General features: G+C 44.7%; 1 protein-coding gene across 1 annotated transcript in view; it reads left to right on the top strand.

Annotated features, from left to right (window-relative positions):
• The first annotated feature begins 9,545 nt into the window (after positions 1–9,545).
• Positions 9,546–23,349, top strand: part of Ccbe1 (collagen and calcium binding EGF domains 1) — a 214,277-nt gene continuing 200,473 nt past the window's right edge. The window contains exons 1-2 of the mRNA XM_051201096.1: positions 9,546–9,815; positions 10,227–10,307. Coding sequence (XP_051057053.1) covers positions 9,682–9,815; positions 10,227–10,307 — 215 coding nt within the window. The 5' untranslated portion in view covers positions 9,546–9,681. The remainder of the gene's footprint in view (positions 9,816–10,226; positions 10,308–23,349) is intronic.

Genomic DNA, 23,349 nt, shown 5'->3' with positions numbered 1-23,349 from the left:
ACAGTAAAGACTAGCCATCAGTTTCTGTCTCATTCATTTTAGTTACTACAACACTCAGCTGTGCTTAACATCTGCTCAACCTTCATCACTTTCCCCAAAGAATGAAGGAAGGTGGGGAAAATCACTGTCTCATTGTCTTAAGTGGGAGAAGAGCTGGTACTACCATGTCAGTCAACGCAAGCCCCGCATGCACATGAGCACCACCAAGGAAAGACAGAGCAGTCTGCAGCAGGTGAGCTGGGGAGACTCAGCAGGGAAGGGATGGGATGAGGTGGGGGATCAGAGCCGAGGGCCAGTGCAGTTGCACAGGTCAGGCCCACGGGACCTGCTTCGGACTTTGAAACCAGAAGCATGGAGCTCGTGGGCTGTTTTGGATTTGGGGAGGCTTGGAAAATAAACAGAGTTCTAAGAAAAATATTTTCACTGATCCTGAGGTCACACCAGGACAACAGAGAGATAAGGTGGTTGCTCAACTAAGCCTTGAAAACAGAGGCAGAAAGACAAGGAGAAACCTCATGGGGCGATCAGAACAAGAAGGGGGGTGGAGGGAGACAGGGTCCAGAAGGCAGATAAATGGAAGCAGAGATAAAAGGCAGGCTTGCCAAGGAAAAGCCTTAAGCAGCTGTGAATCAGAAACAGGTGATAAGAGCGCAGAGGCAGATGAGCAGGCCATTAACAGATTCCTCAAACTCATTTCCACCGACATCATGAACCAGCTTCCTCAGTGTGTGTGTGTGTGTGTGTGTGTGTGTGTGTGTGTGTGTGTGTGTGTGTGTGTGTGTGTGTGGCAGAGGTTGTTCTGGGCATGGCTGGCGACTGTGAACAGCCTCCTTCTACCTAACAAGATACCTGAGGCAAAGGCATCTTCTCCAGCCCTAGGGGGCAGCAATGAATGCCTCCAGAGATCACCAAACCTCCATTGCTAATAAAATTGTCCCCCAGTCATAACCTATGATTTGGAGAAAGAAATTCATAGCAGCAGTGGGGAGGGCACTTAAGGGAAAAATAGCAGAAAGAATAGGTCAGGAAAAAAAAAACAAAAACAAAAACAAAAACAAAAAACCCAGTAAAACTTGGACCTAAAAGATTAAAGAATATCTGACTACATGAGGGATAACAGCTAAGATGATCAATGATGGAGAATGGGCCAAGAGACAAGCAGACAAGGAGAGAAAAAGACCCCAATGGATATGAGGAACCACTGTCCAAAAGATGAGGCTGGCTTGAGATGAGATCTATTTCAGAATGGGTCACTGGGAGGGTTCAAAGATGGGTTACTGACATACAGGGTCAGGGCCCATCAGTCTTCCCTCAGTATGTGAAGATGCTAGAGCCAAATCCATGTCAAATTGCCTATGCACAACTTTCAGGCTCATTATAATTAGGCCACAGATAAATGTTGGAACTGAAAGAAGCTTCCAAAGGGCTCACTTTCTGATTAATGATCTTGACGTTCAACAGAGGTCTGAAACTGAGTAAACATCTCAGAGAGACACACTCAGGTCTAAACATCTCCAAAGCAGAGAGAAGGTAAACACTTCCCTGATCGTGCAACGAGTGGAATAAACGAAGTCAGATTATTTTATCTGGCATTCCTTTGGAATTCTGCACTGTTGGTAAAGAGAGGACTGGAGGGGCCAATCATGTGGACCTCAAACTTCAGAGAGAATTGGGGATATGCATTCTTGAGGCTGGGCTTTGGGGATAGAGAGAGAAAGGAGAGAAAGGTTTTGTGTGTGTGTGTGGAGAGAGAGAGAGAGAGGGGAGAGAGAGAGAGAGAGAGAGAGAGAGAGAGAGAGAGAGAGAGAGAGAGAGGAGAGCGATTTAAAGCAACCATCTATAGTCAGTTTTGAGTTTTGACTGCTCACTCTCCTTTGTGAATTTCCAAGTATCAGTTTCTAAGCTAAAGATATTTCACAGAAGTATGCCAGACTCTTGAAATGTTCAAGACATTTTTTTTTTCTGGCTACTTCTTTCTATAAAAATTGTGTCCCAGGTGCTTTTATAATCTTTGTGCTTCAGAGAGAGTTCTAGGTCTGACAAAACCATTTTTTTTTTCAGGATAGGCCTGGAAAGATCCTTTACCAGAGCACCTATAGTTCAAATGCATGGAACCCTGATCCCCATTCTTCAGCAGCCAGTCCCCCAGTCAGGCTTTCTACTCGAGGGCGAGCCTCCTTCATGCAGCTCAGCTTTTCTTTAAGGAGAGGTTAGCTAGGACACAAAGGTAAGACATTAACTAGGCCAGGTGAGTGACACAAAGCCATAGAAGGAGGATCAGATTCTCAGGGTTATAGCCACAGTACTGGACATTTTCCCCAGGCAAACATATGGGGTATGGGCAAACTACCCTTAGGTGCACTTTTCCAGGAAGTGGTTTGGTGTGCCATTGAGGACATACTGTGTACAGTCCACAGCATCTTTACAATTCTATGCCCCAGGCTTTAGTTAAAACTTGTGCTTCAGTTTCTTCACTTCTAACATGCAGGAAATAATAGAGTCATGGACATAAGATTGCAACAAGGATTAAATGAGGCAATACTTATAAGACACACAGAACCATGTCTACACTACCAAGTTCCCCATAACTATTTGTTGTTACTGTTCTTTGTGCCAAATTCTTCTAAAAATATCATCTGTATTAACAGCTTGCAGGAATGCAGCATTCTTGGCATCGTCGTGAATAGCCCTCCATTTTGTTAAGAAATGAGTTTGTTACTCCACTACACAACCTTCAATATGGATACTAAGATTTTTCTACAAAGTGTGAACTATGCTTTAAAAAAAATATTGGTTTGTTTGGAGATTTGGGGATTGAACATAGAGCCCTGTGCATGTTAGGCAAGTGCCAGACCAGTGGCCTTTATCCACAGCCCTCTTTTTTACTTTTCATAGTTAGACACTAAGTTCCTAGGTTGGCTTTGAACTCAATCAGTAGCCCAAGCTGCTCTTAAATTTGCATCCCTCCTGACTCAGCCTTTGAAATAGCTGGGATTCTAAACCTGAGTCAACTTCTGTATTTACATTAAGCACAAGTTCTCTTCTGGAAGACAATGGACTCCTTAGACAAGGCCCTTTACCCTGTTGCAAACTCTCTAGGTGTCTTCCATTAGAAGAGCTCAACAGCTGGATAAAGCTAGAATGGAGCATATGGACAGCATGCATGAGGCCAGGAGCTTCACCCTCTATTGACCTCCGTCCCCCGACAGAAAATAATACAGAAATCATTAGTGGGTATCCCAAGGCTGGGACTGTAGCTCAAGAGTAGAACTCTTGCCCAGCCATGTGTAATGTTCTAGGTTTAACCCCTGATACTGGAGACATTGGGGATGGAACTGGTCATAGATGGGTTAAGATAGTCATTTCCCAAACCATGATTTGATTTGAAATATACAGAACTCAAGCAGACAGAGCTCAGAAGCACAGCTAATCTCAAAGGGGGATTATCCTATTTTATTTTCTAGTAATTGTTATTGTGCTTGACTTACTCAGGGCCATAGTCATTCTGTGTGATCTGATAAAGCAGAGTATTAATGATATCAGTGTCAATTCTGCTACTTAGATTAGGCAGTCCTGTGACAGGGTGTCTCTGTTCAGAGCCATATATTTGACAAAGCAAATTTCTTACAGGAAACAAATTAGGTGAGGCAGGTGGACTGAAAAACATGATCAAGATAAGACAAGGTTTCATTTATGATCTCTGGCACCACAGGCTTAGTATGTACCCTCATGTGGTATTTTTCAACAGTGCTATGAACTGGACAGTGCTATGTGTATTTATGGATAAATTGAGTCTCAGGCTTAATTAAGGTGATCAGGGTCATACAGAGAGTAGAATGCATATCTGAGTTGTATGTCAAGGGTCTTTCCATTCATCCATCCATGATGCCATTTATCTAAGCAATTTTTTAAATGAAGTAAACAAGGTCAACTCCATATCCAGAAGAAAACAATATTTTTATTTTATAGTAAATATGCATTACTGTGCTGATATGGATTTTACAGTTATACAATAATATATATTTATTTGTGTGTGTGTGTGTTTCTGTGGGAGTTTATGTTCACATGTGTCTGTGTGTGAATGCCATTAGTGACCAGAAGAGGACATAAGATCCCTTGGAACTGGAGTTACAGGTGATTGTGAGCCACCTGATGTGGGTGCTTGGATTTCAAACTCTGGTCCTTACAACTGGACAACAAGCACTCTTAACTGCTGAGCTATCTCTTCAGCTCCTATAGTTCTATTTACTCTACTATAAAAGATGTCTTGGTGGGCAGGTAATGTAGCTCAGTGATAGTTGGGTAGACTTGCCTAGCATGTACAAGGTCTTGGGTTCAATCGTCAGAAACATGGGAGTGAATATATTAGTTCACATCAGAAAAGTTTAGTGTTGTTTGGTTTGAAACAGGTTCTCATGTAGCCCAGGTTGGCCTTGAACTTGTCTTAGAGCCAAGGATGACTTTGAATGTCTGATCTTCCAGCCTTTACTTTCTACATGCTGGGATTTCAGGTGTGCACAACAGTGATTGGTTTTTGCAATGTGAGGGATCAAACCTGGTATTTCACGCATTCTAGGCGAGCACACAACTAATGGGTTTATTTCTCTAATCACTCAGATAAGAAAGCTTTAGGTCAGTGTTATACTAGCTGTCAAATTGACTTGATACTTTGAGAATCTCATAGGGCTCAGGAAGTATTAAATACCCCTTTGGTGAGTGAAAGAACATAAAGGGGATCAGATCTGTAAGAATGAAGCAGAGGTATTGGGATTGGCATGGCACAGCCTTAATGCTGTTAACTAGAAAACAGTAAGTATACAGCTGGATCTACTATTGGCTCTTTACTCCTCCTTATTTATACTTATGGGGGGGAAAGAGACAGCAAAATAAAGAGTTATTCTCACCCTAGCTATGCATCCTGTAGCCACCATTAGAGGAGAAAAGAGTTGCAGACTGGAGTAGTGGGAACACACTTCTCCCATCCAAACTCCTAGGTCTAATCTTATAGATCTGACAGCTGAAGAGACTGCTAATTCCTATTTCTGCAAGTAGGTTGTCCTGTGGGAGAAGCTTTGTGCTTCTAGATATGAGACCGTACAGAGTATATGTGCATGCATGTGAACATGTGTGTGTGTGTGTGTGTGTGTGTGTGTGTGTGTGTGCATAGATACATACAAGAACAAACATGACACATGAATCATGGAAATTATGTTCTTTGCATTCTGAAGACCAAAGTGTAATTGATTTCTCTCTTTTTTAAGAGTCTACAAATTAATTTTTTCCCCCAGTGGCTTAATTCACCTTTTTAAAATTTACTTCAAAACTGGCATGGTTCCATCATGGAAGGGGAGGCTGGTGTTTCTTCCTAGTTTTGGAGAAGCTTCCAGTGCTAGAGCTACAGTAAACCTTTGAGCCTGTGCAAGTTAAAACCAAGGCTGGATTAGACAGAGATAATAAACACACCCCAGACCAGGGTTTCAGTACTAAATGTGTCCTAGCTGTTCTTGCCTCAAGCAATCCCTCACAATGATGTGTAGACAAGAACACTACACTTTTAGGGTGTAACCCCAGTTCTCTAAGCAGACCTGGCTGCATGTCAATCAAAACCAAAACTGAAAGATAGCTCTTAGGGAAATGTGCTTATTCTAGGGACACCTCACCCTATGCCAATTGATCACATTACACAGTGAACTTTACTTACCTTATTTTTAGTCTGTCTTGTTTCTGTGAAAGAGCCTTCACCTTACAAGTAGGCTATTCTGGATATATTTCAGAGAGGCCATGTGTGTGTGGCTATGTTTCATTATTTTTAAATTAAAATTTGTCATTATTCTGTCTCTTCATGGGTGGAATTCAGTAGACAACTTTGTGGAGTAGGTTCTCTCCTTCCACCTTTACAAACTCAGGTCTCCAGGGTTGAATAGCAAGTGCCTTTATCCTGCGAGCCATCTCTGCAGCCCTGCCATTTTCTTAAAAAAGCAAATTTATGAGCTTTTCCTTCCCTTGACTCTTATAACTAACTGATCATGTAAACATCCTGACTTGACTTCTGAGGGTTCAAGAGCTGACCGGTGGTCTAATGTAATGCAGGGCCCTCCTCAGTTACAGTCTGCTAGGCAACATCCATCAACCTTCGTTTTTAGTGCCCGTTTTTGCTTTGCCTGAGCTGCTCTAGAGTATGCAGGAATAGACTCTGTACACAAATCTGTCCAATAGTGGTGATCTATCCTTTGGAGGAAAGTATTCTTCCTTAGCAATTTCCTGTTTCTAATTGTACGTTAGCTTTGTCTCCATAAGATGTTGGGATAATTGAAAACTGAGTGTCCAGGCTTCCTCTGAAAGTGTGTGCTCTGCCTAGCTCTTCTTTTTCCCCTTTTCTTTGCTTTTAGAGAGCTGGACTCTATTCTACAGCCAGTTACCTTATTGGCTTCCAGGAAGCCTCTCCACCTTGCTGCTAAGATACCTGTCCCTCCTGGGCCCTGACCTACAACACACAGTGTACTCTCAAGCTCTCTCACAGACCAGGCCCCTAGGATATGGTAAATTGTATAACTCTCCCTTCTCTGGTTTGTTTCAGGGAAGTTGACAGGTCTGTATGGGAAACTCTGCCAAATGGTGCACCGAAAGAAACAACCACACAGTCTCCTCCAAGGTATGCGAGGTCCCTGTCATTAATCTCTGCGACACTCCTGTGTAAGAGACCATGGGCAAGTTCTCTCATGCCAGCTGTTTGCAGACGAGGAGATAGGGCAGATCAATGGGGCAGGCCTGACAAGTACAGGGTAGTGGAGAGCATGAATCTGAGGAGAGAAAAACCTAAACTCCCGAGGTTCCTGCCACTTGCAAAGCTGTTCTGGAAACGTCCAGGAGCAGGCTTGACTTCGGTGGGACTGTTTAACTTTTCAGATGGTATTCATACACAGCCATCCATGTGTTCCTCCTGCTTATCGAAGCACACCAAGCTGAATGAATTTCAGTCCCTCAAAAAAAAAAAAAAAAAAAAAAAAAAAAAAAGAGGGTCTGAAAGGTCTCAGCTACAATACTCTCTTGCAGAAGTGTTCTGGCAACATACCACAACATTTTTCCCTAGGCCAATACGGACTGTTTGCTTGTCTGGCATCTTCTTGGGGCACTTTCCCCCACAGATGCTTAGTGGAGGGGCCACGGGTGGTGGCTGACACGAGCTTAGTGCACACAGCTGACATGGTCCTGCTTCCATGTTTGGCTTTGTTTGTTGTTTGGCTTCTACATTTGAGACTGAATTTCACTCTGCAGCTCAGGCTATCCTGGTACTACTGTATAGCCCAGGCTGTCCTCAAACTCTCCTTCTGTCCCAGTAGAGGGATTACAGGTATACATAGCCATGTGTGGCTGATTTGGTCTTCTCATTATTCATTACTTTCCTTGAAAAGTGGCTTGCCTGCACCCATGGCTTAGTTAGTGCTATGGAATACAGCAGATGACTAATCTCCTACATCATGGTCTACTGCTTACAGAATGGCATCCATGATGAAACAGTAGAAATCTAAAATGAATAAAGATGAGAAAGAAAACAAACCAAGTTATCAAAACAGAGGTATTGGTAAGAAAATAAAATTTTAAACCCTTATCTGAAGCTTGGTCCTCTCCCTTCCAAGAAGGTATCTAACACCTCTCTGGTACAGTTAAAGTACATATTTTTTCATGCACTTACCAAAGTCTCGCCTGAAGAACCCAGATAACTGCTGCAAATAGGCTCCTATATATCTAGAAAGCAAAAAAAACCGAAAACTAAGTCTGCCTGGCAATGAATAATTTGTGCTAAAGATGATGCCTAGAGAACTCTCACATGTTTTATATGACTCTCTTCATCTTAATACCTGTGGAGATGTACTCCCCAAACTCCCCAGTATAAAGACAAGAAAATGTGGTTTTAGAATGTTAGCTGGGACTACCCACCTACAAACCATCACCTGAGTTTGAATCCAGGTAGCGGGAGATCCCACCGAAGTCACTCTCAATTTCCGAAGAATGTGAGCGTATCCCCCGAATGACCAGCTGAAATCACACTTGTGTCTGTGATGGAGTAGCACCACTGGATTTTACTGTCCAGGGTGCTTCATGCTCTTCATTTCTAGGAATGTTTTATAGTGGTGGGGGCAAGCCCTACCTGGCTAATGTAAAGGAGCATGGTGTGTAGGGTCATATTGTGAAGGTCAAATAAAATCATGGCCATAGAAGCCCTCTGAGGAATATAAAATATTCAACAGAGGAATAAGGCTGTCACTGCTATAAAAATGGCAGAGTATAGGTGCCATGTGTGGCATTTCTCAGCAGACCAGGCTATTATGTAACTCAAAATACCTATTTATCTAGCCAATGAGCAAACCTGTAGTTTGTGAATGAGTTATCTTCTCTGGCCCACGCTCCAGAACTGAACAGTGTTAGAGATTCCACATTTAACTTCTTGCTTTTCTGACTTATTTTTGGGCCACGACTTTCTGGATCTTGTGGTTCACGGGGAGGTGACACCTGCGATTTGCTAGTCTTCCATGCAGTGCCAGGTGACTTCACTGATCAAGGAGACACATGGACCCAGATGTCTTCAATGATTTTCCCCAAGGTATTTCCAGCTCTGATGCTGTGTGCTGCAAAGGTTAGAAAAGCAGACAAACATCTTGGCAGGCATAGGTAACCAACCAGATGGTAAACTCCCTGCTTCTTCAACACCTAGAATCAAGACAGCCCCCCGCCCTGCCCCCACCCCACTTCCCCATCCCAGCCCTGCTGCTTGGAGCTATTCTGAGGGTCTGCATTTGTGGGGAGTAGCTGTCTGTGTGTGCATGAGAGCTTCTTCAGTTTTAACAAGTGCTGCTGTCCGCGCCAAACGTCCTTCCTGCCTTTTCCTTCCTCAGTTGGCTGAGAAGCTCCTACAGGGTACCAGGGACAGTTGAAAACTCTTGGACCCCTCAGCTGAAACCTCACTTGTCCTGAACTGCACTTACCAAGAAAATCACAGCAAGGGCTGTGGACGAATGAAACGACCGAATTTCCTCCAAAAGGGGTTGGTTGAAAATTGACCACACTTTCTTGATTGGGCTATTTCACGTTTGAAAGGGCGATAAAGGAGACCCCCTGTAGCCGTTGCCCACTCTCTCATATTCTAAGAGAAAACCGGGATAGAAGAAAAGCACGTAAGAAGGCCTTTACCGGCGAAGGGCAAACATTGGCTTGACCCTTCGCTATGGAAGTTAACGGGCAACAGGAAGGAAGCTATTAAGCCCGCTCCTCTCCTCCTCTCGCCCTGGTGACAGCCAGCAACTCCTCCTCCCAGGCTGAGACCTTGGAGCAAAAAAGATGCCTGGTTGCTCCACTCTGCGCGCTTCTCCCAGTAGAGGAAGAGGGAAGACAGGAGGCGTAGCGCAGCCTGAAGCCAAGTTCAGTCTGTTTGTGACTCGAGCCTGAACGTCCAGAAGATACTTCCAGGACTCCAGCATCCTCCGGTTGGTTGCGCGAGGCAGGCACCCCCGTGACAGCTTGATTCTCCACTCCTTGCCCCAAGTTTGAGTGCAGCCCGCAGGTGGTGCAAACGCCCCAGCTCTCCGGCGTCCCCTGCTGGCGAGAGGGAAGGCGGCCGCGGCCGCGGAGCCTCTGGGCACAGCTCTGGGAGAAGAAGCTGAGAAGAAGCGGCGAGCTTCCCCGATGGTGCCACCGCCTCCTCCGTGCCGGGGAGGAGCAGCCAAGGGGCAGCTGGGCAAGAGCCTGGGGCCGCTGCTGTTACTCCTGGCACTGGGACACACGTGGACCTACCGAGAGGAGCCAGAGGACCGCGACAGGTAAGAGCCACCTGCCCCAGCGGAGGACACGCCGGGTGCGCTCGGGGCTGGCTGGCGGGGTGTAGATTGTCCCAGGTGGCGGACCCACAGGTCCCTGCAGGGCGTTTAGCTGGCCCAGGTGACTTTGATCTCTTACGGAACCGCTTCGGCGCTCCCAGATGCGGGTCGGAACGTTGGATGCCCTCCGCTCGGCTTTCTCGTCGCGCTCCGGTGTCGACTTCTTTGGCTTTTCTAGTCACTTGGGACCGGGGTCGCCCGGTTCTGGGAAGCTCTCTTGGCTCTTATCAGCCACGGAGTCCTCCCGGGACCAGTAGCAGCCGGTGCGTCTGGAGGCTAGCGCAGCGCGTACAAACCCTCCACTCTTCCTCTGCCCTTCAACGGAGTTTCCTCTCCAACTTTTTTCCCCTATAGAGAAGTGTGCTCGGAAAACAAGATCACCACGACCAAATATCCGTGTTTGAAGTCTTCTGGCGAGCTCACCACGTGCTTCAGGTAAAGCTGGGACCCTGCGGAGTCCGGAGGGACAGGCGCCACTGTCAAGCAGGGCTTTGGAGTCGCTCTATTGGAGCCCGGGCTGTGTCTGTGCCCAGGTGGGGGTGGTGTAGGGTGCTGCGCTCCTCAGTGCCAACAACTGAGTTCGTGGGCCCCGAGCAAAGCCGAGCAACTGAGTTTGCAACTAGAGTGTGCCGGAAGATCTGAGAACATATTCAGTTTAGCAAAAAACTTGCGCGGTGGAGGTTGGAATGAAAACGTTTGTGAGTTGATGAGAATGGATTGGATTGTGGTTGTAAAGTTAACGGAGAGGAATGGCTTCTTCTCATTTGCGTTTTGTTTTGAAAATACAGCCGGCAACAAGGAAACACTTGGCACTTGGCTTGCTTTTGACCTTGTGTTGGGACAGAGTGTACCACTGTCACGATCTCTGTGGGCAAAGTAGTGGCGGAGAGAATTATGGGTAGATGGGATGGTTGCCTTGAGTGAAAACAAACGTCAAGATTGTGGGTCTTTAAGAAAACATGTTCTTCGGCCCCATTGGGGGGGGGGGTTGGTGGCAGTCACGTGGGTTCTTGTTAAAATCAAGGAGGCACAGGGCCAGGAAATGTTGTTTTAAAGTGCTTCCCAGGTGATTCCCTGTGCAATCAGGAAACAAGAACAGGTGGCTCCAGTCCCCAAAGGAGAGGACCAAGGTTCACCGCTTGAAGCCTTTTGGAACTAGGAGTGACTTGGTTTTTGCATCATCTAATTCTTGACTTTTGTTCCAGTCTCACAGGATGGAGGGGGCACATATTCCCTAAATAATTACTGTTTATCTGATATTTTAAAGATGCCATGTAAGGCACTGGGTTAACACACTTACACCAGCCTGAGGAACAACTTGGGTGGTACAAAATAAAACAAATCCCAGAAATGAACTCAAAGGAGAATTTGTTTGGCCTATCCTGTGGCCAACCAGCTAATCCCAGTGCTTTCTATGCAGGAAACCTTTCTGCCATACATGCAAGGCCATACATGGGCAGGTCAGTTGGCTCACATGGAAGTATGTACCATCAGTTATATTGTGCTTTCAGATCAGCTATTGACAATGAGGATGATTGGTGTCAGCTGCGTCACCTATGTGAGCTCCTGCTCTAAATGGTTAGGAGAGCTGAACAGTAGCCTAGATGTGAGGAACATGTTTAATTGGCAGGCAGAAGCTCCAGGAGGTGCGCTGGGTGAGCAAGGTCATCTAGCTGGTGAAATGACTTGGTAGTGCTGGCTGCAGGATTGCTTGCCTGGTTCCAGTCCTGTGTTTCATCCACGTGGTCACAATATTTCCTAGGACATGTTGTTTTCCTATCACTGCTATATAAAGCTTCTAATTTAACATGGACTGTGTTCCTGAAATGGTTTGCTCATTTGTTCAGTCCCTTAAAGGTCAGACATCTCATAAATCAGTGACAGTTACAGAACGAGTGTCAGGCTTTCAGAAACCATCAGTGCCTTATTATTCTATTTGTTACGCTCCTTTTTGCCAACTTTTCCAGATTTCTTTAAGTAGTGTGGTATTTTGCTTACCCTATCTCATACAGAGGCATTAGCAATGTATCTTGGCTCATGTGTTCTCACTAGCCAGTGACCCAGTAAAACAGCCTGCTGGACCTATAGCTCTATCAAGGAAAAGCAAAGAATTTTAATCTGTATGATGGGAAGGGCTGTTTTAGCTTGAGAAAGTGATATCAGTCTCCAAGTACGCTAATAGTGTTGTTGTTGGTTTAGTTTCTTGAGACAGGGACTCATTTATAAAATTCAGTCTAGTCTCAAACTCAATCCTACTGGGATTAAGGTGTGACCCCCCCCCCCAGTACTATGCCTGGCTAGTACAGTTTATAAATTTGCTAATTTCTTTATGGAAGTTAAGAGTTCTGTGCATATTCTGTTAGCCTTATACTACTTTTTTGTTTTGTTTTGTTTTCTGTTTGTAACAGGGTCTCTCACTCTGTAGCTCAGGCTAGCCTCTGGCTTCAAACTCATACTATCCTCCTTTTCCAGCCTTTTTTGGTGTGTGTGCGCCACTGTAGCCAGATAGTTTTATAGTTAAAGTTAGTTGATAATTGCCTAATTAGTTCTTGAAGGTCAAGAATGACAGAATGCTCTGAGACCCTGGGGTGGCCCTGGAGTTCCTTTCTCTTTGGGTAGACTGCCAGTCCCTCCTGAGACTCTCTCAACTGTGTCTTAATGTGTGTTGAAGTCTGAGGAACATCACATGAAAATCAGGATCTTCAGACTCCAGATACAGTGTAAACCCTTTTGCAGGGAGGCCTCTGTGGTTGAGCAAGCAGCTTTCAGCACATTATCCTAAATGGAGAGCCACCAGCATCCCATGGGGGAAAGCACCCTCTTCTGGGGTTTCTCTCATGCTAGAAGCACTGTGGTACCTGTCAGGGAAATGGCTTCAGAGCAGGGAAAATACCACTGTCTCCCAGATGTCTACTGAATAGTTTTAACACATGAAAGGATTCAGAACTTGCTGAAGGGTTTTTTTTTTTTTTCTTTTTTCTTCAAAAGGTCATTGTTGGCATGGGGAGTAGATCTGAATATATGTAAAATGAACAGAGGTTTGAGATAACCCTGCTTCGTCACTGTGAATCATTTTTGTCCTGGACACCTGGGTGTTTTATGACTTCACCTAAGCAGCTCTTGTCTGGTTTTCAGCACTTGATGCCAGATATTAAATAACAATAGTTTGAAGACTTACTTTAGAGTTGGCACGATTCTGTGAACTTTGTTGACATTGTCTCTAATGCCTAGAGCCACCTGGAACATTTCTATTATCTCAGTTTTGTAGAGTGGGAACAAAATAATAGGAGGGGTTGAAGATGCCATGCCCAAGCTCTCTCACACACAATCACCATGATTGGAACTCAGATTTGTCTGACTTCTAAGCCCCGGACTCTTTCGTTATCTCGGAAAAACCTACTGGTTTCATGAATGTGCTAGATCCAGGGGTAGAAAAAGTAAGACAAAACTCAGATGGCTGGACATTTCAGACAGTTCAGGAGAATGCTGAGATCCACAATGACCTTGGTCATCCTTTGGAGCCATTGCCTTTGAGGTCTGTTCCGGACATTTGAATTTAAATGATCATATTATATACAGAACGGGTTCATGCATGCATAGCTTTCCTTCCTTATCTCATTCTTGGGTCCATGTCTCTAGAATTTCTGCTGCCAACATGCATGCATACTGCCAAGTACCCAAAGTTTAAACACTGCTTGCATGAGTGCCAGTGACAGCTTAATGAGTCTAAAGCTAACATTTGTCCAGCGTTATAATCAGCACAGGACATTCTCTTACCAGTAGTTAAGATAGCAGAGCCTGGGTATGATTTATCTGAAGCAGGGATTCATGACAGCCAGGGCAAACATATAAAACAGGCACAGAAAGCCATTATACCATTACCCTTCTGGAACTATCATTATCACCCTCCCCTGAGCCTCCCCACTCCTGACACAAGTTGATTTTCCCTTTTCCAAACCATGTAGTTAGACGTTTTGTTTATCTTTCTTTTATCGTGTTTTACATCAGTAAAATGGAGTGTTAAAATGTATGTATATATAGATAGATAAACAAGCCAGCTTTTATTGGGTGAGGCTTTGTCTAACAAGCATGAACCCTTTTGATTATTTGGTGAAAAGATTTACACATCTATTAAGAACTTAGAGCCCTTATAGAGGATATTCACACATAAAAGAATAAAATACAGATAGTGTTAGGGCTTGATTTTGGACAAAAGCCTTTGTAAGGGTAGCCAGTACTTAGTGGTTACAATGGGATTCAAAGCTGTGTGGTTCACACAGTACTAATGAAGGGGACAAGATAGCTAGGAATGATGTCTCAGGCAAGTGCAGACTTGACCTTGTGATTCAAGGTGGCTCTTCACCATAGTCTGTACTAGTGATCACAGTTGAGAAAGCCACCTGTGATTTTGGTCTTAGTTCCCAAGTCTCCAAACAGAGAGAAGTGATACAGATGCCTTGCTCCCCACACTCCCACCCTATCATTGCCTTCTCACTGCTCTAGCTCAAGGTGGCTCATGTTCCCATGGGAAAATTGACATAGGATGCAGGAACTTCCAATTTTGTTCAAGATAGTGCAACTATGCCACCAAACCCTGTGGGAATGTGGAGGTTCATGTGATATTTCTGCAGATGTGTTTACTTAGGACTTGTAGAGCAAGAGGGCTGCTTAATTAGGCTAACAATGAGGGATTGACTATCCTGGGCTTTTGGCTGAGGATGCTTCTGAGGGGAGGCCACAGAGAGCATTGTCCTGGCAGGTTGCCGATTTCCCATTGAGGGCTTTGGTAATGTCAGAACACAGGGTCACAAACGCTCTGCTCCTCTCTCAATCTCAGCTCAATTCTTTCATTTTTTTGACCTTGAACCAGAGCTTCTTAAGATTCAGACTTTCATTTTCTGGGTTGGTCAAGGAATCTAAGGATCACATTAACGATGTTTATTAAGTTGGCTGTGAGCATTGCAAATGATTTAGCATGTGTGATGTGCTTTGAGAAGTTCAAGATGCTGCCAGGGAAGTCCTGAGTCAACATCACTTTTCACTTCCCATCACCCCTGCACCTCAAGTGTGGCCTGGGTGGTAGGGGCACTTGCAGAAGTTGCACAGTGGTTACTCACTGACTTCTGTGAATTTTATAATTGAGATTTAAAAAATATTTTTAATTAATTCTTGCTTTCCTGTGACCAAAATGTGTGGTGTCCTCATTAATTGGGCTTGTTATCAAGTTCTGGAGGAGAACTAAGAGCAATGGTAAGAGCCTATATTGTTCTGGGGAATCCCTAGGACACACCTGACCTGACCAACAACTCTTGGGGAAGTCCCCCACATTTGGCACTGGGATTTGATTTGGTAACTATGGCATCTGGGAGAGCCCAGTGGAGAGTTTTGAACATAAACCTAGACCAGACATACCAGTGACATTTTCTCTACTGGTCAGCATGCCATGTTTATAGCTGCTTCTCCAAGTGTAGGGTAACCTAGAAATCTAGTGGTGTGGGATGACACCGAGTATCTTCACATATTGAGCCCCCCCTCCCCACTCCCGATGACTGAAGATTCTCTACCTATTACCTGCAGAGTGCTAGACACCACAGCCAGCTTGAATTGGATGCTGATTCCATTTGGGAGGACTAGAGAAGTTTGTTCCCCCACCTCCTCCCCCAGGTGGTCATTGCAGAAATAAGACTTGAGGTCCTCAGTCTGTCCCCTGCCCCTTTTCTGTTTCTTCCCTCTGTTACCTCCATCCTATGGCCTTCATAGCTGGAGGAGTGGGAAACTGGGCAACTCTCTGAATGACTGCACTGCATTCGGGACACAGGGCCCCCTTTCAGGAAGCGTGCTTCCATAAATGTCCATGAGCCGTGAGCCATCAGAAGGGAGGAAGTGGCAAACAGTAAAGAGAAAAACTGAGAGAGAGCAGATCAGGGTCTGAATCACATCCATGGAAGACAGTCTTCCTTTCTGTATGAGGCTATCTCTAGCTCCAGACTGTCAACACTCACAGGTTAGCTCCAGACTTGGAAAAGAGTACCCAATCCATGTACATTTGTTAAATAACTAAGTGAATGTCTGTTAGTGCGAAAAGGAAAGACCAAACTTAAAGTGTTAAGCATTTTAGGATTTCTGTTATTATTCACATATGTGTCCCATGTCCTTTAAAAACTGAGCAAGGGGCTGGTGAGAATGCTCTGTAGGTAAATATGACTGCTGCCCACCCTAATGACCTAAGTTCACTTATTGGGACCCACATAGTATGAGAGAACCAACTCTTGCAAGTTGTCTTCTGACAACACACATGTGTTGTAAGACGAGCATGCCCTACACATGTACACAGTATAAAAAAAATTTAATTAAAAGAAAATCTTTTAAAGGAGGTCCCACTGTATTATTTAGCTCAGGATGGCCTTGAACTCTCCATCTTCATACCTCTGCCTTCCAAGTTCTGGAATTACAGGTGCTGTGCCAGACCTGATAGGAAGGAGAATAGTTGCCCCTTTTAAGTGATACCATTCTCTTCGTTGCTTCCCAGCCAGACCTGCTACTCTGTCCTTGCCCGAGTGTTAGATGTGCTGGATTCCGGTGGTTATAGTCTACTTCTCCAAATTACTATGCTAAATTACACCTGAAAACGACACATAGGCTTCTGCGGACAATGGTTTGGAGGGAAAGGGAAGCAGTTCTGACAGTCCCTTTCCTACTCACAGGAAGAGGTGGCAGAAGAGGGGAGGCGCCAGTGAGGTGAGGATGGTGGCCAGAGTGAGATTCTGTATCACTTCACAGCCTTCTTTCTCAGTTCACAATTGAACCAGCCAGCCTCATGGCTATGCTCTCACTGCCGAGTCCTTGGAGATCCGATCTACTTGCTACTGATCGCCAGAAATGGTTGATCCCTGGCTTCCTGTAGTTCGCATCACTTCATCTTTTCTAAATGAAGTTGGGGCGGAGCACGGTCTTTATTCTAGCTGCCGTGTTTTCTCGGGAGAAGGCTTTCTTTCACCGTTTCCAAGTCCATGTTCGCCTTTCCTAGATCCTCTGCTTCCTGCTCAGCTGAACCAGGATGCCCTTATGAATGAGAGAGGCTGCTGCATTGTTAGGGCTGTGTTGTGGGGCCGAGAACAAAGCTGTCATTCTGTTCCGCTTTCTTGCTTTTATTGGGGGGGGGGATGAAAAAGCGAACAGCTATAACATCTGCAAGCCCTCTTCTGCCAAGTTAGCCCCCTTTCCCATGAATCCGTTTGCTAATTTTAAAGTCTTAGCACTTTTCATTGAGTCAGCACATGTCTGTGGGGTGCTCACAGTGTGCCAAGCTTCATTCTTCCCATGTAAAATACTTTAGAAGGGAGCAGGCAAACTTCTGTTCTGTTGGGATTTACGGATTTTCATTTATCTTCAGGAAAAGACATTTTAATATTCTTCTGGTACACATCTGAGTAAAGTCATAATTCCAGGGCTAATATCTTAAAGTTTCTTGTAGCCAAGATGTATGTTTTCAGAGAAACATCAACAAATAAAGCAACCCTTGCAGCTCCAAGCAGAGACATGAAAATCCATGGATGGTGATGGTCAAACTTGGCTTTGCTTTTGTCCCTCTGTCCTGCTAGATGTTAGCATATACTACAAGTTTCTTGTTTCTAAAAACTGCAAAAATGGGAAAGCTAATTCTGGGCCATGCAGCTCACAGGTAGACGGCAGGATATGAATTGTCCAGCTAGGGGCAAATCAGTACATTGTTACCTTGTCTGTTTTTGTGAAACCCAGGATAGACTCAGGTGTGTCTAACCTGTGGCCTGCAGGCCACATTCACACAGGGACAGCTTGAATTTGGTTCAACACAGTCATGAATTTGCTTAAAACAAAAAGGTTTTGTTTTTGGTTCTCTCTTCCTTTTTTATTTTTTTATTTTTTCCTTTAAACTACACTGTATAGGTCTTAAGCACAAACTTTGTAGATAATGTCATTTCACGGTGTCAGAAGTTTGGGCATACTAGGTCATCTCACTGTACCCATTTGAGTTCAGGAACCAGGAACACACACATTCTTAACCTGTGCATTCATTTGCATTTGTTCTTTTCCCTGCAACTGTGGGATGATCCGTTTGTCCCATCTAGAAGGAAGTGTCCATCCTTAGTTCTCTGAGAATAGCAGTGGACTCAGCCTATTGCCCTTGTGGCTGATAGAGGGGGTGCTGACAGGATGACAGGCAGAGCTTTCTGTGCATGTAGAACCTAGCCGAGGGGTTTGGGATACACCTGAGATTGGCAACTGGCTCATGGCTTATTTTTGTACTGTTGGTAATTTAAGAATAGCAGCATTTTTTTGGGGGGTGTTTAATTTTTTTAATTTTGAGATTATAATATAATTTCTCTCTTCTCTTTCCTCCCTTCAAATGCTCCTATATGACTCTTCCTACTCTTCTTCACATTCATGGCCCCCTTTTCTACTAATTGTTATTATACCCTTCCCACTCCTTAATGTAACTTGGTTAGTCCGTATATTGTTACTTCTATGTATGTTTTCAGAGCTGACCATTTATCACTGGAAAACTAATTGGTGTGCTCTTCTCTGAGGTGGACCACTTCTCCTGCTCTTAACCTTTCCTCGGTTGCCAATAGTCCTTTGTGTAAGGTTAAGGCCTCATGGGCTTTTCCCAGTCCAATTTGCCATGTTCATTGGTGTCATCCCCGTTCAGCTCATGTTTGGGCAGTCAGTCATGTGGATATAGTTTCTGATGTTACTAGGAGGCACAGTCTCACAGAAAACTTTCTGATCCTCTGGTTCTTACAATCTTTTCTGCTCCATTTCCCTCAATGACCCCTGAGCCTTAGGTGTGGGAATGTTTTGTAGATGTATGCATTGGTACTGGGCTCCCCAACTCTGTGTTTTGATTGTGTGGTTTTCTTTAGTGGTCTTTGCCTGTTGAATGAGAAGTCTCCTTGATGAAGGGTTGAAGAGTACATTGGTCTGTGGGCATAAAGAAAAGTGTTTATAGATTATTACTAGGGATTATGCTGGTTTAGCAAATTAGAGGTTGTAGATTTTCCTTCAATAACTATAATTTCACTAGCTTTGAGTGGTTAGCTAGGTTCCCTGTACCAGGAATGATTTCCCTCTTGTTAATTGTGTCTTAAGTCCAATTAGAGAGCTTTTTGTTACTATTAGAAACGTACGTCAGAACTCTGCCAGCAAAACTAAACAACAAAAATCCATACCTCTCCGGTGCCCTTTAATAAAAGGGTGTATCATCATATACTCTTTGATTTTCATGGGAATTACTGTCCAACATGTTGATTTCCATAGTTATCCATACAATGAATTCACTTTCAGCTACATCACTGAAGAAAAAGGATTGGCTTGTTACCCAAAATAGTGTAAGCTATGGTATTTATAGCTTTTGTTTCTATGGACCCTCTCCAGGATGGTGCCAGATGTTGGAGAGTATAATGTATTCTAGCAAGTTCCAATAAGATATCACTCCTAGAGATACAGACACTGGAGTCCTGACCCCACCCACTGAATCAGAATTCACATTTGGGCAAGGTCCCTTGGTGTCCCCAATGAGGCCTTAAGATGTTAAGCCTCACTGCATCATTGTAGCTCCATCTCTCACTTGGCTGCCAACTTCTGCTAACAATGCATGAATGTTTCTGACTGTACATTGGAAAGACTCAAGGAGATGAGTGAGGATCCCAGCATTCAGGCTGTGGTCCACAGAAGATACTTTCTTGCATAAACTCTGGAGGTGGGTGCCAGGTACAGTTCCAGTGCTTACCACAAATTGACCACCATGGCTTCAAGCATAAAGGAATGGCAAATCTGCCTCAGTAGTAGCTGGAGAGAGGGTCTATTTCTCATTTGTGTGGGCATGATGTCCAGGTCCCTTTCATAATTTTAGCAGTGACTGAAAGGTCCAGAGTTCTTGGTGGAAACTTGGGCTGCAACACATGTTAGTGTCACTATACTGGAGTCTTTCACCCCTCACATTGGATCTGCTCTGTCAGCCTTGGCATCCACTTTGTACCATTGGCTAGAAGGTTTGAGGTCTTGAAGTCAGTTGGGCTGTGCATTGGGTTGAGATGGATCAACTGGAGGGTATTCCTTGTGAGAACTTTTGAGTTTAAGCTGATCCGACCCAAATCCCATGCTTCAGATTCCACCCCTTTCCATTTTGTTTTGTGGCTTTTGGCTTGGTGTCTGCAGCTACTTAGTGACCTGTGGTGCATTAAAAAATGTTTTGCTTTGTTACTGAGCTGTATGAACTTTTTCGTCATGTAAACACAGCTCAGATATTATAAATGAAGGCTGTAGTGTCAAGCTGTGTTATTCTTTCCTTGTGAGATTAAAACACAATCACTTTCCTCCACAAAGCCCATGCCACCGAGATTCTCCATCCACTCATCTGTAGCCACTCTGCTCTGAAGTCCTTCTGACAGCAGAGCTCAAGGCCCTTAGCCCCAGTGAACACAGGACTGGCTGTGGGCTTTAATGTCCTGCAACATGAAGTGATACATTTTTCACTTTGACTGGGTATTTCAAATGCAAGCTCTATTTACCCTTGGTCTTGAAGACAGTGCCCAAACCTGCAGCTACACAGCAAGTGGTTAGGTATGTATAATTGCATAGTCTTTTCTGAATGTTCTACCAGTGATTATTGCTGAAAAAAACATAGAAAAAAATGATTATAAGTCAAATAAATGTGGTTGTACCTTGTGATAGAAGTGTCTGAGGGTCTTCATGAAGGGTTTCTTTGAATTTAAGGCTGGAGAAACACGGATTGGCTCAGAGTGACCTCTGAGTTTTGATAGAGTTTCAGAGTTTTGTATTGTATGCAGTCTATTATTAGAACCAATGCACAAAACAAAAGCAGGAAGGAACCTAAGTGAATGTCTGTATTAGTGATGGTTCTCTAGAGGAAGAGAACTGGTAGAATGAATGAACCTATCTATATCTGTCTGTCCGTCCATCCGTCCGTCTGTCCATCTATCTATCTGATCTGAGATTTATTAGAGTTTCTTACAGGCTGTCCAGCAATATCTATCTACTAGCAGAAAGTCCAAGAATCCAATAGTTGTCCACAGGGCTGATGTCTCAGCTGGACTTCAGTATACTATGGAACCCTGGAGAAGTATGCTCTAACTCCAGTAACAGAATGAATTTATTAGCCAGAACTAGGGCAAGCAGGCAAAGAGCAATCACATCCTTCTTTTATGTCCCTTATACAGGCTGCCCCCAGAAGGTGTGGCCTCGATTTAAGGTGAACCTTCCCACCTTGAAAGATCAAGACTTAGGGAGGATCTTTTCACTTCAAATAATTCAATTAAAGAAAAATCCCTCACAGGTTTGCCTAGCCACTTGGCTTTTAGTTAATTCTAGATGCAGTCAAGTTGATCACTAATAGCAGCCACCACAGTGCCAGTCTACTGGGTATCATTGTTAAAAACTCCCAGCTTCCTGAGTCCTTTCCCAGAGGCCCTCAACTTTAGCACATTTGAAGGGGGTGTAGATTATAGTTGTTAGAGCTTATAAGTGAGATCCATGGAAAAGGGCACCTGGCCGGGGGAGGGGGGGGGCTTCAGAGGTCCTGCTGCCATCCTGTTATCCTGGGGGAGGGGACAAGTAGCTGTTTCTTTAGTATGGCTATTGCAGGGGCTGAAGTGAAAATTTGTGTGATTTTGGTGTGGACTCTGCAGTATTTTTTTATTTACCTGCTTATTCAAGCTTGTCCCTGATTCTCAGTGACTCCTTCCTTCACCCCTCCCCCACAAGACAGAGTCTCACTATGTTGCTCAGGATAGTGTCAAACCCTAGAGCCTAAACGATGTTCACATCTCAGTTCCCTGAGTGGCTGGAACTACAAACATGTACCAACATACTGAGATATTCCTGTTTAAAAAGCAAAAAGCATGGCAGGCATTGGTGGTGCACACCTTTACTCCCGGCACCCGGGAGGCAGAGGCAGGCAGATCTCTGTGAGTTCGAGGCCAGTCTGTCTATAGAGCTAGTTCCAGGACAGAGAAACCCTACCTCAAAAAAACCAAACAAAAACAAAAAAAGCAGTTTCTTGTTGCTCAGCCTTTAAAGGATGCCCAACTCAGTCATTAAGAAAATAAACAGCAACAAGTGCTGGCAGACAAAAGGGCACGGTGGGCACTGCTGGTGGCAATCAGTGTGGAGGGTTCTAAGCTAACCAAAGCTCTATGCTATGACCCAGCCGCACCATTCTTGGGTGTTAAACTGGAGAACGCAGAGTCAATATCACAGTGATGTTTGCACATCAGTGTTTCTGGGTGCACTGTCTGTGTGATGGCTGTGACCCCGTGTTTCCTCCTCTCTGCCTCTCTTCCCTGATGTTGACAGCCCTCTTATGCTTCCACGTCTCATGGGCTCTCTTCTGCCACCTCACCTTAGATTCTGATCATTGCACATTCTGCACGCCATGGCATACAGCTCAGCGTGGAGACTTCTCCACAGTCTCAAACCACCCAGTAAAGAGCTGTCCAGGGAACTGGTGTATTTTCCCTGACCTTTTCTATTTGGTTATTGTCAGGTGTACTTAGTTACTACTTATGAGTGGTTTTGTTCTGCAGGATTTTCCTCTAATTTAACAATAAAGAGAGGTTACTTATGGTATGCAGTGGCTCTGCATTTTTGTAGTATTGAGACCGTGATTCATCTGTTTAGTGGAGAGCTCATCATAAGGAAATTAGCAAATATTAAGGGCACCATCCTTGATGCTTCAGCATGTTTAGGATTTAAACTTAAGTGCCAATTTCACGTACAGTAAGAATGTTACAGCCAGGGGAATTAGAAGATGGCAGTGTCCGATGTCTGTTGGGCTGCCTGCTCCAGGACACAAGTGCTGTTTCGCACCCCCACACACCGGCCCTGCTCAGGTCACCTGACTTGCCAGGTACCACCACCTTCACCCAGGCCATTCAGAGCATGCTGGAGACCCAGGTCAGCGTGATGGACAATGGGCTATGTATGTCCTTGGAGCAGTCCTCACATCCTACCTGCATGGTGGGAGTGTGGATTGATGCTGGCAGGCTACTTTTTGAAATATCTGGCTCTCAAGGGAACAAAGAATCAACTTGGCAATGCCTTAGAGAAGGAGGTAGAGAGTGTGGGGCTCATCTTAATGCCTACAGCACTTGGGAGCATACTGCTTACCTCAAGGCACTTTCCAAGGACCTCCCAGAAGTTGTGGAGCTCCTGACAGATATTGAGCAGAACTGCATCCGGAAGACTCCCAGATCGAGAAGGAACGAGCGTGATGCTGCGGGAGATGCAGGAAAATGATGCATCTATGCAGCATGCTGTCTTTGATTACCTGCATGCCATGGCATTCCAGGGCATGCCTCTGGGCCAGGCTGTGGAGGGGCCCAGTGAGAACGTCAGGAGGCTGTCACGAACAGACTTGACTGATTACCTCAACAGGTATTACAAGGTTCCTAGAGTGGTTCCTGGCTACAGCTGGAGG

Source organism: Phodopus roborovskii, unplaced genomic scaffold, assembly GCF_943737965.1.
Source record: "Phodopus roborovskii unplaced genomic scaffold, PHOROB, whole genome shotgun sequence".
Classification (NCBI taxonomy): Eukaryota; Metazoa; Chordata; class Mammalia; order Rodentia; family Cricetidae; genus Phodopus; species Phodopus roborovskii.
The sequence above is the reverse complement of the archived record's forward strand: the minus strand, read 5'-3'. Positions and strand labels throughout refer to the sequence as shown.